Consider the following 15878-nt stretch of genomic DNA (forward strand, 5'->3'; position numbering starts at 1 on the left):
ACCACCACACCAGGCCATTTTACTTTGTATTTTTAGAAAATATCTTTAAAAAAATGTATGTGCACATGTTTGGTTGCTTGAGGCCACAAGAGTGTCAAATCTGGAGCTGGAGTTATGGGGTTGGGAGCCACCTGACTTGGCTGTTGGAAACCAAACTTGGGTCCTCTGCAAGAATAGCCTGCATTGCTTTCTCAACTGTGAGCTTTCTCAACTCTTCAGACTCTGTGGTTTTGACATCTTGATTGTATCTTGGAGAAGTTCTTTCTGATTGGGTTGTTTGGGGTTCTAAATGCCTCTTCTCCATTGTTTTCACAGAGATGGAAGACCCCCCTCCCCACATAATTTCTCTGAAGGGATTCTCTGTGCTGTAAGTTTAATGTTCACGGCTATATGTGTTCATGAGTACCCAAGTACATATGCACTTGTGTGCAGGGGTGTACATGTGGAGGCCAGAGGGGCATCCTCTTTAATTATGTTGAGATGAGTCTCTGATTCTGAAGCTCCAGGGTAGCTGTGAACTCCCAGGATTAGCTTTTCTCTGTCTTTCTCTCTACACAAAAATAACTGGGGTCACAGGCACCTGTGGCTATGTTTAACACGAGTGCTAGAGGGCTGAGCTTTGTATGCAGTAAGGTTCTGCATACAAAGGACCTATCAGCCCTGGGCTTGTCTTCCTCTCAGCTCCTTCTACCTATAGCTTTGGTATTTTAATCTTATCTTACAGTACTCTAAGTTATGACTAGGCTCATTTACTTGATGTCAGAATGCAGTATATCCTTGCATTTGTCCTCCATGTGCTAATCTCTTATTTTTTTAAGCTGTCTTGCAGTTCCTTCCCACAGACCCTCTAAACAGTTCTGATTCAAGCAAAACCACAAGTTATGTGAAGCATTTCCAGTGTGTGGTTACTGGAGAAGTCTCGAGATAGATCTCAATGCGTCTGATGATCTTTAATCTGCTTGACAGTCTATTGGTGTTTCCCACTGTATTTACTTAATTACCAGAAATTAGGAGCAATTACTGAGATCCTAATTTCCAACAGTTTCCTGCCAGATAATCTAAATTTCTTTTGTCTCCTATGTAGCTGAGTTTATTCGCATTTTTTTTTCTTTTTCACCTTGCTGAATTTCTCATTGGATACAGGCTTTTGTTCCCATGTATTGGACTCACTTCTTTAATCATCTTCTTGCTTGTAATATCATTGGGTCACTGGCCGTTTTTCTTAGTTAACTTTTGAGATCTTTATTGGTGTTTTACCTGTATGTCTTTGAACTTCATACCTGAGGAGTTATGGTCTTTTTCTAGAATAATTGATGATTGCCTTTTCATGGTTACTGTTTTGTTGGGCCTTGGACGAAGTAACTCCATTTAACCTGCGATCTTCAGTCACGTAGCACACAGGTAGAGGGCATGATTAGCAAGTCTCCATCTCCAGAGATTAAAATATTTATGAGTTATCTAAAGGCGAGGGGCATAGCTAATTAAGTTATTCCCGCCCCTTTTCCCTTTCCCTATAAAAAGCCAGGCCCCCTGACTTTTTTTTTTGGGGGGGGGGGAGTGCACGCCATCTATACCCATTCACCATGCCATGAACAATAAAAGCTTTGGAAAACCGGATTCCACGTGTAGCTGCCAGGTTCCCAGCCTTTGGAACCCTGAACCTTGCTGATGCAGCCGCTGGCCCACCTGCCAGTGGCTGCGTGAATGGGGGACTCTCCTCCACCGGTGGTGTGGGAAGCCCAACCGGGACCCTGATGTCAGACCGCCTTGGGACCCTGCCACCAGACCTCCCTCCCCCTCCTCCCCCTCCCCCCCACGAGGTTTTTTTTCCCCACAGTTTTTTGTTCTTACATCATTGTAGCAGGATACTTATTCTGCTACATTGTGTTTGCAGTGGAGCTTGGTGATCAGGCAGTAGAGGACGAGGTGGAGCTGGGAGAGAAAGAGAGGAAGGGGAGGGGAGAAAAAGAGGAAGAGGAGGGAAGAGAGGAAGGGGAGGAGAAGAAGGAGGCTATCAGCCATGGAGAACCACAGATAGGTAGAAAGCTGTCCTGAGTAGCAACTTCTGTCAAAAGGTTAGATATTGGATAACAACTATAATTGTGTGGGCAACTTGTTGATTGAGATTTTTAGATATATAAATCCTTTAGCCAGTCATTAAGCTTTAAGAGTCTCATTTCTACTGGGTACAGCAAGGATGACAGATATTGTCTGGGGTTCAGCCAAGCTTTGTGGATGCACCAATCCCCCACACTGGCGTCTCCTGGGTGCCAGGACCTGAGCATCTAGCTAGCCAGAGCCCCACAGAGCTGAGAAGCAGTGGGAACTTGGAGGCTGCCTGGGAACAAGCTGGACAGGGCGCAGTTTTCTAAATATCACCCCTACACATCATAGTGTGTGTGTGTATGCATATCACAGTGGGTGTTAGGTCAGAGAATAACCTTGAAGAGTGGTTATCTCCTTTCCACTGTGGGTTCCGGGGATTGAACTCAGGTTGTTGAGCTCATGTGGTCTCATGGTTAGCTTTAGTTGTCAACTGGACATACCTGGGAAGAGGAAAATTCAACTGAGGAATTGCTATCATACTGCTCTGTGAGGCATTTTCTTCATTGCTAATTAATGTAGGGAGGCCCAAGCTGTAAGCAGTGGCATCCCTAGGTAGGTGGGCCTGAGCTGCAGAAAAGGCTGGTTTTAAAAGGCAGGAAAGAGCATTTTGTCATGGCCTCTGTTTCAGTGCCTGCCTTCACTCCTCTCAGTGACAGACTGACCTGGGAGTTGTAAGATGAAATAAACCTTTCTTCTCTAAGCTGGTTTTGGCTAGTGCTTTATCATAGAAACAAGAACACCAGAGAAGTGCTTTTATTTGCTGAGCTACTTCAGTGGCGTTATTGGGTTTTTGCTTGTAATTTATGCATCTCCTAGTTTGGATATAATTTCTGGTTTTATCTGAGGCTCACTTGCTCTGGAGGACTTAGTTTCCAGTACCATTCATTGAGAAAACTATCAAACTACATTAGATACAGGAATACATTCAATATCAAGTAAAGTCAACACAAAACCAACGACTAAAAATGTACAGTGTACTATGAAGTGAAAAAATATTAAACATTCATTAATCAGGTTAAAAATGAAAATAGTAAATGAATGAAATAAAGGGATAGGACCAGAGGAAACTACAGCACAAACAAGGGTAAAAAGGAAAAATAACAAATCAAGAAGAATGTTACTGAGGAGACAAGGCAAAAATATTAGAAAAAAACTAAAGTATTTTCTAATAAGGAAATTCATAAATGTAAAAAGGAATATAAAAGCATAAAACTTTTTTGAAAATAAAGGTAGTACAGAGAAGATACACCTAACCCTCAAGAGACTGGAGGCCTAGGAAGTGGGGAGGTCTGGTGGGGTGGGGGTGGGGAGGTGGGGTATGGGATGTGGACCAGTCAGAGGGTGGACCAGGAGGGGATAAAGTCGGGACTGTAAAAAAAAAAAAAAAAAAAAAAAAAAAAAAAAAAAGATTAAATTAAAAAAAAATAAAGATTACCCAATATAAACAAAACTAGATCAATGGCATGGAGAATAAAAAAGTAAACCAAAAGTTTTAAGAAATATTAACATAAAAATATGGCACTGGAGAGATGGCTCTGTGGTCACTAACACTGATTTCTCTCAGAGGGTTTGATTCCCAGCACCCACATGTGGCTAACACTGTCTGTAAGCCCAGTTCTAGGGGATATGATGCCTTCTTCTAGCCACGATAGGTACCTGGCACTCATTAGGACACATATATATACATGTAAGGAAAATACCCATCTACATAAAACAAAACTCCTCAACAACCCAAAAAAGTAAAAATACTTCTAAAAGTATAATTTAAAAAATCCCAACCAACCAACCAGAGAAATACAAGGGAAAAATATTAAACGTTGGAGTGGCTTCTTCCCTTGGTCTTTGAAAACTGCAGACTATCAGGTACACATATGAGTTGGGTGAAAGGTCAGTTGAACTTCCTAGGATTTATACCATAGATAAGCTTGTTTTGCCAGGTGGCTAATGCCTGCTGGAGTAAGCTTCGTTCTGTATTTTCTCTTTATATACCAGGGGCTGTTGCTGGTCACACAGCTCTGCATTCCATTCTGGAGAGGTTCTTCTGTACTCTCCAGTTCACTCTGTTGGAGTGGGTAATGATGTGGCTGGGGATTGGTTCTCATAAGCATTGGGAGTGGGGGAAGCCAGCAAATCAGAGATCCGGACAGGCAGAGATGTTTTCTTAATCTGTCAAGTCTTCATCACCCTGCTGCTGGGAGGCAGCTTTGACGCCAAGCCACTGGGGCTTTGCAGTTTAAACTTAGTAGCACTGAGCCAGCAAGTTAGCTGGCTCTAGAAACTGGTCTACTGCAGTCTTCTGGCCCAGTGTCCTCGTTAGCATTACTATTGCTATGATGATACACAATGACCAAAAGCAAATTGGGAAGAAAAGGTTTATTTAGCTTACACAGCCACGTTGCACACCATCGCTGAAGGGAATTAGAGCAGAAATGCAAGCATTGCAGGAGGAACATAGGCAGGTGATGCTTTAGCCATGGAGGAGTGCTCACTGCCTTGTTCATTTTACTTTGACCACCAGACCAGGGGTGGCCTCAGCCACAATGGCCTGAGGCCTCTCACATCAATCACTAATATCCCAGAGGCCTGTATACAGCTTGATCTTATTAAGGCATTTTCTCGGTTGAAGCTCCCTCCTCTCCAGTGACTCTAGCTTGTGTCCATTGCCAGCACACTCATGGTTACGGAACTCTTTATTATCATTTCATTTATTATTTGATGAGGTCTGCTTCCAGGTACTGGTGGGCTACCTCTCCCTGCTCTTTGAAGTGTAGGCACTCTTGCTCTACATATGTCTCTCTGTATTGTCTCACCTTGAGATGCCAAACGGTTGAATCCAGATATGCTAAGTTGATTGTCCCATGTTGTTTTACAGTGGGTTTCCTCTCCAGATGGCAATTGAGTAAATCTCTGAGTAGTTCCAGTGGCTGTGAACTTCCTGACTCCAGTGCTGGGAAGTGAACTCAGGTCTTGTGTACAACAGTACTCACTCTTCACCACAGAGCCATCTTTTTAGTCCTAGGAAACCCTTCTTAATGTTAAACTATGCTGCAGCTGCAACTGTATCTAACCCAGCTTTCCTCATTTTGGTTCACTGTTCTGCTTTTCAACAGTTTCCATCTGTCTCACACTCTTGCTGTGCATTTCTGAACGGCTTCCCTTGTTTCTGTCCTTGGAAGACAGTCTATTAACCTTAACCTGGTATTTCTTTCTGCTTTACTGGGTCACATGGAGGCACACTGTAGACTGCAATCTTAACTGGGAGTCTTAACAAAACTTCAGAACGGTACCTTCTATATTCTATTATTTCATGCTGACTTTGGGATGACTAAGTAAGGTTGTGTGCTGCAGAGTTAAGAACCCACACATTTTAGGAACTCACAAGCACTTGTAATTCCTATTCCAGGAGATCTGACACTATCTTCTGGCTCCCCAGGGTATCATTATAGACAGCACTCACATATACATACAAAGCTTTAAAAAGAAATTGTAGCTAAGGCAAAGAAATCAAACAAAATTTGAGAGAAACAAGCCTAAAAGGAAGTTCAACTTTATTGAAACAATTTGGTCTTGTACAAAAGCCCAGTGGTCTAACAGCTAGAAACTTACCAAGTGAAATACTTGTTAAACAGCAAATATTGTAAGGAAAGACAGTATATAAGTTGGTAATGATAAAGCCATAAAAACAGCTTGAATGCCCCTCAGTTGGGAATATATATATATATATATATATATGTTTTTATTTATTATAAAAAAGCATTTATTTCATATACATTAAGTATCTACAAATAGACAACAATGAATGAAGTGAGTGCATTACAGAAAAGTGTACCAGGGCACACTGCTATACTGCAATCTTTTCTTCAGAAGAATTATTAACAAGGGACCAACAGGGTGGCTCAGTAGATAAAGGCTCTGGTTATAAGCCTGATGACCGTAACTTGATTCCCAGGAACCCACATGGTGTAAGTAGAGAATAGACTCCCCCTGCAAGTTGTCCTCTGGCTCTACACACACGCATGCTTGCACATACAAACAAAATAAAAATGTAAGAAAACAGTTAAAAAGCAAAGCACTGTTAACTGTGATTAGCTTTAGATAGTTGAATAACAGGTAGGTAAAGTGGTGGGAGTTTTATTTTTTAATTGGATATTTTACTTACATTTCATGTTTCCCGCTTTTCAGGTCTCCCCTTTGGAAACCACATCCCATCCACACTCCCCCTGCCTCTATGAGGGAGCTCCCCCGACCCCCACCCACTCCTGCCTTCCCAAGTTCTGGCATTTCCCTACACTGGAGCATTGAACAGCATCAGGCCCAAGGGCCTCTCCTCCCAATGACATCCAACAAAGCCATTCTCTGCCACATATATGGCTGGAGCCATGGGTCCCTTGATGTGTACTCTTTGGTTGGTGGTCCAGTCCCCAGGAGCTCTAGGGGGTCTGGCCAGTTGACAGTTGCTACCCCTATGGGGCTGCAAACCACCTCAGTTCCTTCTCCAACTCTTCCATGAGGGATCGTTAAGTGCAGTTCAACTGTTGGCTGCAAGCATCTGCCTCTGTATTTGTCAGGCTCTAGCAGAGCCTCTCAGGAGACAGCAATATCAGATTCCTGTCAGCAAGCACTTCCCTGCGTCCACAATAGTGTCCAGGCTTGGTGACTATTATGGGATGAATCCCCAGGTGCAGCAGTCTCTAGATGGCCTTTCCTTTAGTCTGTGCTCCACACTGTCTCCATATTTCCTCCTGTATTTTTTCCCCCTTCTAAGAAGCACTGAAGCATCCATACTTTGGTCTTCCTTCTTGGGCTTCATATGGTCTGTGAATTAAATCTTGGGTATTCTGAACTTTTGGGCTAATGTCCATGGATCAGTGAGTACATGCCACGTGTGTTCTTTTGTGATTGGGTTACTTCACTCAGGATATTTTCAAGTTCTATCCATTTGCCTGAAAATTTCATTAAGTCATTGTTTTTAATAGCCAAGTAATACTCCATTGTGTAAATGTACCATATTTTCTGTATCCATTACTCTGTTGAGGGACATCTGGGTTCTTTCCAGCTTTTGGCTATTATAAATATGGCTGCTATGAACATAGTGGAACATGTGTCCTTATTACATGTTGGAGAATATTTTGGGTATATGCCCAGGAGTTGCATAACTAGGCATATGCAATTTTCTGAGGAACCTCCAGACTGATTTCCAAAGTAGTTGCACCAGCTAGCAATCCCACCAGTAATGGAGGAGTATTCCTCTTTCTCCACATCCTCGCCAACATCTGCTGTCACCTAAATTTTTGATATTAGCCATTCTGACTGGTGTGAGGTGGAATCTCAGGCTTGTTTTGACTTGCATTTCCCTGATAACTAAGGATGTTGAACATTTCTTTAGGTGATTTTCGATCATTCGAGTTTCCTCAGTTGAGAATTCTTTGTTTAGCTCTGTTCTCCACTTTCTAATAGGGTTATTTGGTTCTCTGAAGTCTAACTTCTTAAGTTCTTTGTATATATTGGATATCAGCCCTCTAACAGATGTGGGATTAGTAAAGGTCTTTTCCCAATCTGTTGGTTGCCGTTTTGTCCTATCGACAGTGTCCTTTGCCTTACAGAAACTTTGCAATTTTATGAGGTCTCATTTGTCAATTCTTGATCTTAGAACAGAAGCCATTGGTGTTTTATTGGTAACATTATTTCAATAGGGGTTAAATGTGTAGGTACAGGAGGGAGGGAGAGAGGGAGGGACGGGCGGGTGGAGGGGAACTGCTTTGTTTTCTTTTGCATTTTAAAAAATAATTATTTATACAGACACAAAGATGTTAACGTAAAACAGTTAAAGAATGAGAACATACACAAATACAGATGCAGTAAGCACAGGGACATGCCCAGACTCTTTATGATTTCTTTTGAGGCAAGATCTCCTGTAGCTCAGGCCAGCCTTGAACTGAATGGTTATGCAGCACAGCATGAGCTTGACCTCATGACCAGGCCCCCTTCCCTGAGGCTGTTTTAAAGTAGAGAGCACAGATCACTTAGCATTACCAGAAGATCTCAAACGACTTCATTAGCATTCTTTAAAACTCAAGAGGTTTCTTTCCATCACATGTGCACACAGTATCAAGGAGCCTAGGAAAACTCTCCTCCTGTCCGTCCTCACTCCACATGATCTCTCTGTGCTTTACAGTATCATACTTCTGTTTCAGAAGTGGTCTTCAGAGGTGCTGGTCTTCTGATCAGATCACCAAAATATGCAGTGATTGTCTTTAACTTCTTGTTAAGAAAGTTCTGTTCTATTTCCACTTGCCCTCCAATTCCAGCCAACGATGCCACCTGCCAGGAAAACCACAGAAGTCATGCACATGCGTAGGATTTCTCTCTCCCCACCCTCCTTTCCTTCCTTTTGGCATGGTCTAATTAAATAGCTCTGGCTGGCCAAATCCCTATGTAGACGAGGTTGTCCACAAACTCATAACTTGCCTCTGCCTCCTAAGATTAATGTAATCTACCACCATGGTCAGCACAAACATGATTTTCAAAACAGGCCCCCTCCCCTAATCTATACCATCAGTAAGAGAAAACAATTTATGTAAGTACTTCATATAAAGAAGCATCTCATTCACTGGAACCTGGCAAATTACGCATTAATACAGTACATTTTAGTAGAAACACTTCTTTTGGACTCCTCTGATATAAGTCATATGACTATGCTATGCCATTCTAAAGATGCCATCTCTCCAATGCCACAAACTAAAGATCCGGAGGAAGAGAAAATGGATGAAAACTGCAATTATTTAGGACAGACATTTAAGAACGCACTTTCCTTAGAAGCTCATTTTAAAAAAATTATTATGATTTAGTTGTTTTCTTTGTATGTGGAGGCCAGATGCCAACTTGTGTGGGTCAGGTCTCTCCTTATTCCACCAAGTGGTTCCCAGGAACTGAACTTAGGTCACCAGGCTTGGTGGCAGGCACCTTCGATACTGAGTACCATCACCTACTCTTTACTTGTTCATGTCACCATCTTCATTCTACTCTCTCAATTGCTCAACAATGCATACTGGGTTTTCAATAGAGATGATACTTTTCTAATTATCTCTTTTGTTGTCTCTATCTTTAATTATTTCCTTTGCCCATTGTTCTTTTGTGTTATTTTGAATCTTAAATATATTTATGTTTGTGTCTGTATCAGTGAGTCTGAGGTCTACAAAATATAGCTATTGACTCAAGGAGCTAAAAGCATTCCCTCTTTCAGAGTTAGTATGAAAATGCCAATCAAATAACTGCCCAATAGGAATAATTAGTTGCTAAGGAGCCTTCTGCTTTGACAACACTTGCACTGGCCTTTGTGACATTTCAAACCAGCAAATAAGAACTCTAAGGTCTTATACAGGTTAAGTTCATTTTCATCCAGTACCCAACATTTTAAGAGATTTACTGACCTTCTAACATAGTCTTATTTATCGTAGATCAGATTACCAAATTTGGTAAAATTCAGGAAATGAGGAATAAAGTAGACAGGCCCAGACAGGAGTCAAAGTGGTAGAAGGGAAGCCCCAAGTTCTGTGAGCAGGTATAAACTATGCCCTGTTAGCTGCCATTGGCAAAACTCAAGTTATATATTTTGTAAGGAAAGGTTCTCAGTTTAGTCTGGATTCAAAGGCTGACAGAAACTGATCTCAGCACATTATACACCACAGACACTTGGTGGAGGTTAAGAAAAATGACTACATTTTACTAGTGAGCATACTTTAAAGTTATAATTTCACCTTCCTGTTAGAAAAGAAGTCAGATGTAAAAATAGGGAGGAAACAGGTCATTCTATGATACACACCTTCCTTCATAACCACTGTGGTCCTGCGGATAGAATTCCGAGCTGTACATATGCTAGGCAAACACTCTACCATTGAGCTGCATCTCCAGATCTGTATGAAATGTTCTTGAAAGAAAAACAAAGCCAGGTGTGGTGGTGCATAACTACAATCCTAATCCTAATCTGTAGGAGGCTGAGAAAGGAGGAATGTTGTGAGCTCCAGGTCAACATGGCTATGATTAACCGACTCCCCCCGCCCCCCCCCAAAAAACAACGACAACAACAAAAACAAACCAAAAAACAAAAACAAACAAACAAACAAAAAAAAAACAAAAACAACTGGCCACAGGGTTCTGTGGGGAAAAGTATTTGCTGCATGTGTTTGGTGATCTGGATTCTACCAGAACTGGCCTGAGAATCAGGGTGTAACAGTGCAGCATCTATAGTATTTCAGAAATGGAGCTAGATGGACACCAAAGAGTCTCCAGGAGCTCCAGGGCCACACCCCAGAAAGCCCGGGTGTGAGTGCATGAGAATACATGTGTGCGTGCGTGCACTTACACACACACACACACACACACACACACACACACACACACACGCACACGTTATTCAATCAAGATAGTTACATTTTCAACCCTCCCTCCAAAATTAAAGAGACTAAACTAATTATTATTTCTTGTAACCATAAATAGTAATCTCACCATTACGGAGCACTTTTCCTTCTCTGAAATTTTCAGGGTTCTTACATGAGGGAACTATGGACTAGTTAAAAGCAAGAGTTCATAAATCACCCAGCAATTACTAATCGAGTAATATCAATTTTTGTTATGGGAGTAGAGTGCAGCACAAGACAGAGCCAAACACAGTATCTGCCTTCAGGAATGCTCATGAACACGCAACTCAGGTGTGTTCCCAGCACTGCGTCTATACACTCAACTCAGGTGTGTTCCCAGCACTGCGTCTATACACGCAACTCAGGTGTGTTCCCAGCACTGCGTCTATACACGTAACTCAGGTGTGTTCCCAGCACTGTGTCTATACACGTAACTCAGGTGTGTTCCCAGCACCGAGTCTATACACGTAACTCAGGTGTGTTCCCAGCACCGCGTCTATATGCAGGCACAGTATGGGAAAATTAACCTACCCAGCAGAGAGAAAGAAAATCTAACTTAACATACTCTTTTCAAGTGTTCTGATTAAAACAATTTTGAACCTCAGAATATCTTTCTTTTTCAACCACATATACATTAAAAGTTAAATGAGTCATGAACTCAATTTATAAATAAATACTATGCTTTAAGCAAACTAATGATACCAGTTTGAGTTGCCCTTCTTTTTTCACTAGCAGGTTTAACTGACAAATGCTACCTACTTCCTAAAGTGTAAAAAACTGAGAGAATGTACAGTAAAGGCAGGCAAGATGGGGAGGAGGATGGAAGGTGGCGAATGAACAAGACTACACTCCTGCTTCTGGCACATCACCTGAATGTCAGCCTCATCCGAAGCAATACCAAGGCGCTTAGTCTAGTTCCCAGCACACAGACTGAGCGACTCACAACCACCTGTAACTCCAGCTCCAAAGGATCTGATGTTCTCTCCTGGCCTCCACAGGCATCTGCTCATATGCGTGTACTCTCTGCCCTTTCCTGTCACTCTCGTGTACACTTAAAAACATTAACAGTTCATCTGCACAAGAACTAGAACTAAGGACTGGGTTTTCATTGCTGAAATCGTACTTGAGGCAATACTAGGGAAGGAGAAATGAGAAAAAAGATCAAACTGAAAATAACTGTTAAGACAGAAGATTTAAAAATCAAATTCTAGGCCGGGCAGTGGTGGCACATGCTTTTAATCCCAGCACTTGGGAGGCAGAGGCAGGCGGATTTCTGAGTTCGAGGCCAACCTGGTCTACAGAGTGAGTTCCAGGACAGCCAGGGCTACACAGAGAAACCCTGTCTTGAAAGAAAAGAAAAAAAAGGAAAAAAGAAAAAAAATACCAAACACTAACTTTTATAAATGAACCCTCACATCTGTAACTTAAGTTCTAAGGGATCTGATGCCGTCTTCTGGCTTCTGTATGTCACATCCATCTACATTTCCTACATTCAGACAGACTTAAACAAAACAAACAACAAGCCTTAGGAGTATTTTAATAACATCCTTATTTATTACCTGTCTACCTTCCTACCTATAAACCAACGAACATAAGCTACAGGGGCTGAAGATATGGCTCAGTGGTTAGCAGCCACCCATTCCCTGAATTACATATGGAATAGAATTTAGCTTTAATACTGCGAATGGAACCCAGGGCCTTATATATACTAATATAATCTACCACTTATCTGTACTTTCAGCCTCCTATAGAAGGAACTTTAAAAGCCAAAAAGAATATAGATGTTTAAAATAAAATAGGCATTATCAGGATATACATCTAAAAGAGCCATGGAGGGTGGACCTATCCTAGAGAGCGGTCAGGAGCTGTCCGGTGCATGGCTACAGGTGCATCTGATTTTTATGTATACAGATGAATATTCTGCATGAATGTCTGTGTTTGCATATGTGTAGACACACATGTGCCGTGTCTGCAGAGGCCAGAAGAGGGTGTTATTATATATACCACGTTATGAGCATGTGGGCACTGGGAACTAAAGCCCATTCTCTAAAGAGCAGCCAGTGCTCTTAGTTGCTAGGCCCCCTCTCCAACCCCCATGCTTACTTTAACACAGTCGTAAGGACTGCTCAGTGTCACCCCATTACATGCACCAGCATGAACTTGATCTAAGCGCATAATCTGAACTGAAGAGTCAAGTGCCGCAGGCTCTGGAGTTACCGTTTTGTGTAGTTTTGAAAGCAAATGAGGACAAGGAGTTACTACATCACAGGGACTGGAAGGCCTGCTCTCATTATCTCATGCCTGGTAAGATCTATTCATGTTATAAGAACCCACGCACAAGGATTTCAAACATAAGTGGTATCTGCACCTGTTGCGTGCAGCTCCCATTAAAAGACTAAGACATTGAGAGGCACCCCTCTCTACTACATAGGTTTACTTCTTACAAGAAGTTTTCATGTTTGCAAAGTATGGCGACTCCAAAGCTAGTACTGTCCGGACTCTAGACCGTTAAGGGAGAGACATGAAGGAGACTAGCAAGGAACAGGAGGCAGCAGCAAGACACAACTCAAGCTGTTTCTCTGCATCAAACCCAAGTCCCTGAGTGTGTGTGGTTTTGATAGATTCCTATTTCTGTAGGTAGCAATTTCTGATAGATAACTATTTCTACAAAGCCTCTCACAAAAAGATGTTTTGAACAAATTAGTTCTGGTTTTATAGCGAGTGTTTGGATAGAAAAGGATCCACAAGAAAAAGGGAACGAGGTCAAGGAAACAGAAAACTCAGAAAAATTATTTTCCTGGCTACAAAATCAATGAGCGTCATCTCCTACATGAACAATTTCTCTTTTCATTTTAAAAACTTCACAGATATATTTTCTCTTAAAAAAAAAGTGACTTCCCACTGCAGTTCATTTCATCTACGCTTCACACCAAGCAATTTCCTTATCATTTTTCTGGCATCACTGCTCCCTCTAGAGGCAGAAGACACAAAGGACCTAGGAAGTCTAGTCTAGGTGTTTATATGGCACTCAGATCCAAGTGGGACATGAGTGAGAGGCCAGAGGTCAACAGCAGGTGTATTCCTTTGTTTGCCAAATGAACCATCTCCCCGGTTCCCACCATTCTAATTCTGACAAGTTTTAAGGACAAACACAAAAGCAAAAAGCAAGCTAATTTTTTTTGTGTGTGTGTGTGTGTGTAAAAAAATTTATTCACTAAATTTCTATACTAACATGTGGCTTCTAGCCAGGCCATGTTGGCACATTCCTTTAATATCAACTCTGGGAAGCAGAGGCAGGATTTCTGAGTTCGAGGACAGCCTGGTCTACAGAGTGAGTTCCAGGACAGCCAGGGCTACACAGAGAAACCCTGTCTTGAGAAAAAAAAAAAAAAAAAAAATCAAACACTAACTTTTATAAATGAACTACTATAAAAAAAATCTGTACTTGAGGCTTGGGTTTGATATCTAGAATTACCAAAGAAGCTAGTGATATAGGTGACCATGACAAGTACCTTCATTTTCAGGTCAGAATCCTTAGGCAGAAGGGCCAAGCCTGGGCCTTCCTCACTAGTCCTGACTGTCCCTTTGTTACATATATTGATAAGACCAGAAACAGGGGGGAATCAAAGAAGAAAACATTTTATCTGTGGATAACTAGACAACATCCAAACTTAATCAGCTCCATTTTCCTGCACATGATAAACAGGATTGAGATTTCTACACTTAAACAAATCTTTGATCTCTAGGTGAGTGGTGACAGCTTTCCAGCTTTGTCCCTTACTAGCTACCACAACCTGATCCTAGACAGAATAAGGCTGTTCTTGAGTTTAACAACTTACACAATGTATAACAGATCCAGCAATTGGGAATCCTCATTTTTTTTTTTTTTTTTTTTGAAGCCCTTCAGTTCCAGCGTCTTTCTGGAGAGGCACATATGTAGTGCAGAGATGCACAACACTGCTCCAGTTGTCCAGCAGAAAATTCACAAGACAGAGGGCTTGATGAATTTAAATTGAAAGACAAGACGGCTAATAAAGCATTATCAAGCAGCCACAATTCTCTATTTGCACAAGAATAGCTGATCTAGATACCTGGTTCCAGCAACCAGAAGAAGAGAAAACTATGGCAGGTGAGGCCCAGAAATAGTCTTCTGTACTTGCTTCCACTCAATTGTCTTTTTTTTTTTTTTTTTAATTAAATCAAACAGAAATGATCTGAACTGATTTACAGGTTTTCAAATTTAAAGTACATTAATCATTATTTGTGTGAGGGCACATGGACCATGATATACATGTGGTAGTCAAGAGGATAACTTGGGGCCACTCTCCTATCCTGTTGCATCAGAAAGGTTTTTGGCCCAGGCTCAAGCCTGAATACTCTCATTTGTTTGCCAAACAACAACAACAACAACAACAACAACAAACCACCACCACCACCACCACCAACAACAACCCACCACCACCACCACCACCACCACCAAAAAAAAAAAAACCCAAAACCCTAAACTCAGGTTGTCAGGCTAGGCTGCAAGTTATCTTTACCTGCTGAGATATTCTAAAAACCTCAGAAATTCTTTGATATAAATCCTTTTGCTCACCCTGTCACTTCAGTTTCTAATCATCACCCCCAATCTCATGGTGAGCATACTGAGGTATCTGGTGAATTTTGTTTTTCTCAGCAGTAAACATTCCACCCATGGGACGCAGCAAGTTGCTAAGGTGCTGACTCTACCACTGTGTGGCAGAATGGCCAGGCAAATCACTAAACTTCTTTAGCAAATTAGGCTAATAACCTCACATGCAAATTCTAAAGTGTTGGAATAATGCAATAAAATGGGCAGAAGACTCTTCTTATGAACCCCAGGGGCACTATCCATGCAGCTGCCGTACCGTGCACATCTGCAATGTGGCGGTCATTTTAGAAGGAGGGAAGGTCTGTGTTCAAGTTCCACAGTCTTAAGGCTGTTCACCAACCCTTCCTTTAGCTCTCCTTTATGTTTCTGGTTGGTTCCTGGGGCTGGAGTAAGCCAACGGCTGGAATGACTTTACCATGTTCACCACATGAATATAGTTTTAAAATATATTTCTACCGTTTGTTTAAATTTGAATATCTTGATATGATCTTTCATTAATTCTAACATTTAGAAACTAGTAAGGCTCTAATTTTCCATTTCAAAAAATTCTAATAAACTGAATTTAGGTAAGTATTTACTGCTTAGAAGTATCATTTAAGAGGCTCTTTTATGGGTTAATAGTTTTAGTTGCTCAGATGCACAGTACTGCTTAGCGTTTCATGTACGCTTTATTAACCCAGAGAATCTCAACTATGGAGCACAATAGAACTATTTGGAAAGCT

The 15878-nt window shown here is 41.5% G+C and overlaps 1 protein-coding gene across 3 annotated transcripts in view; it reads right to left on the bottom strand.

Annotated features, from left to right (window-relative positions):
• Positions 1-5637: 5637 nt before the first annotated feature.
• The window catches only part of Tgs1 (trimethylguanosine synthase 1), a 38096-nt gene continuing 27855 nt past the window's right edge, over positions 5638-15878 (bottom strand). For all 3 annotated transcript variants that reach the window (XM_076924269.1, XM_076924268.1, XM_076924267.1), the window contains exon 13: positions 5638-8427. In XM_076924269.1, coding sequence (XP_076780384.1) covers positions 8284-8427 — 144 coding nt within the window. In that variant the 3' untranslated portion in view covers positions 5638-8283. The remainder of the gene's footprint in view (positions 8428-15878) is intronic.

The sequence above is a fragment of the Arvicanthis niloticus genome, chromosome 25 (assembly GCF_011762505.2).
Source record: "Arvicanthis niloticus isolate mArvNil1 chromosome 25, mArvNil1.pat.X, whole genome shotgun sequence".
NCBI lineage: Eukaryota > Metazoa > Chordata > Mammalia > Rodentia > Muridae > Arvicanthis > Arvicanthis niloticus.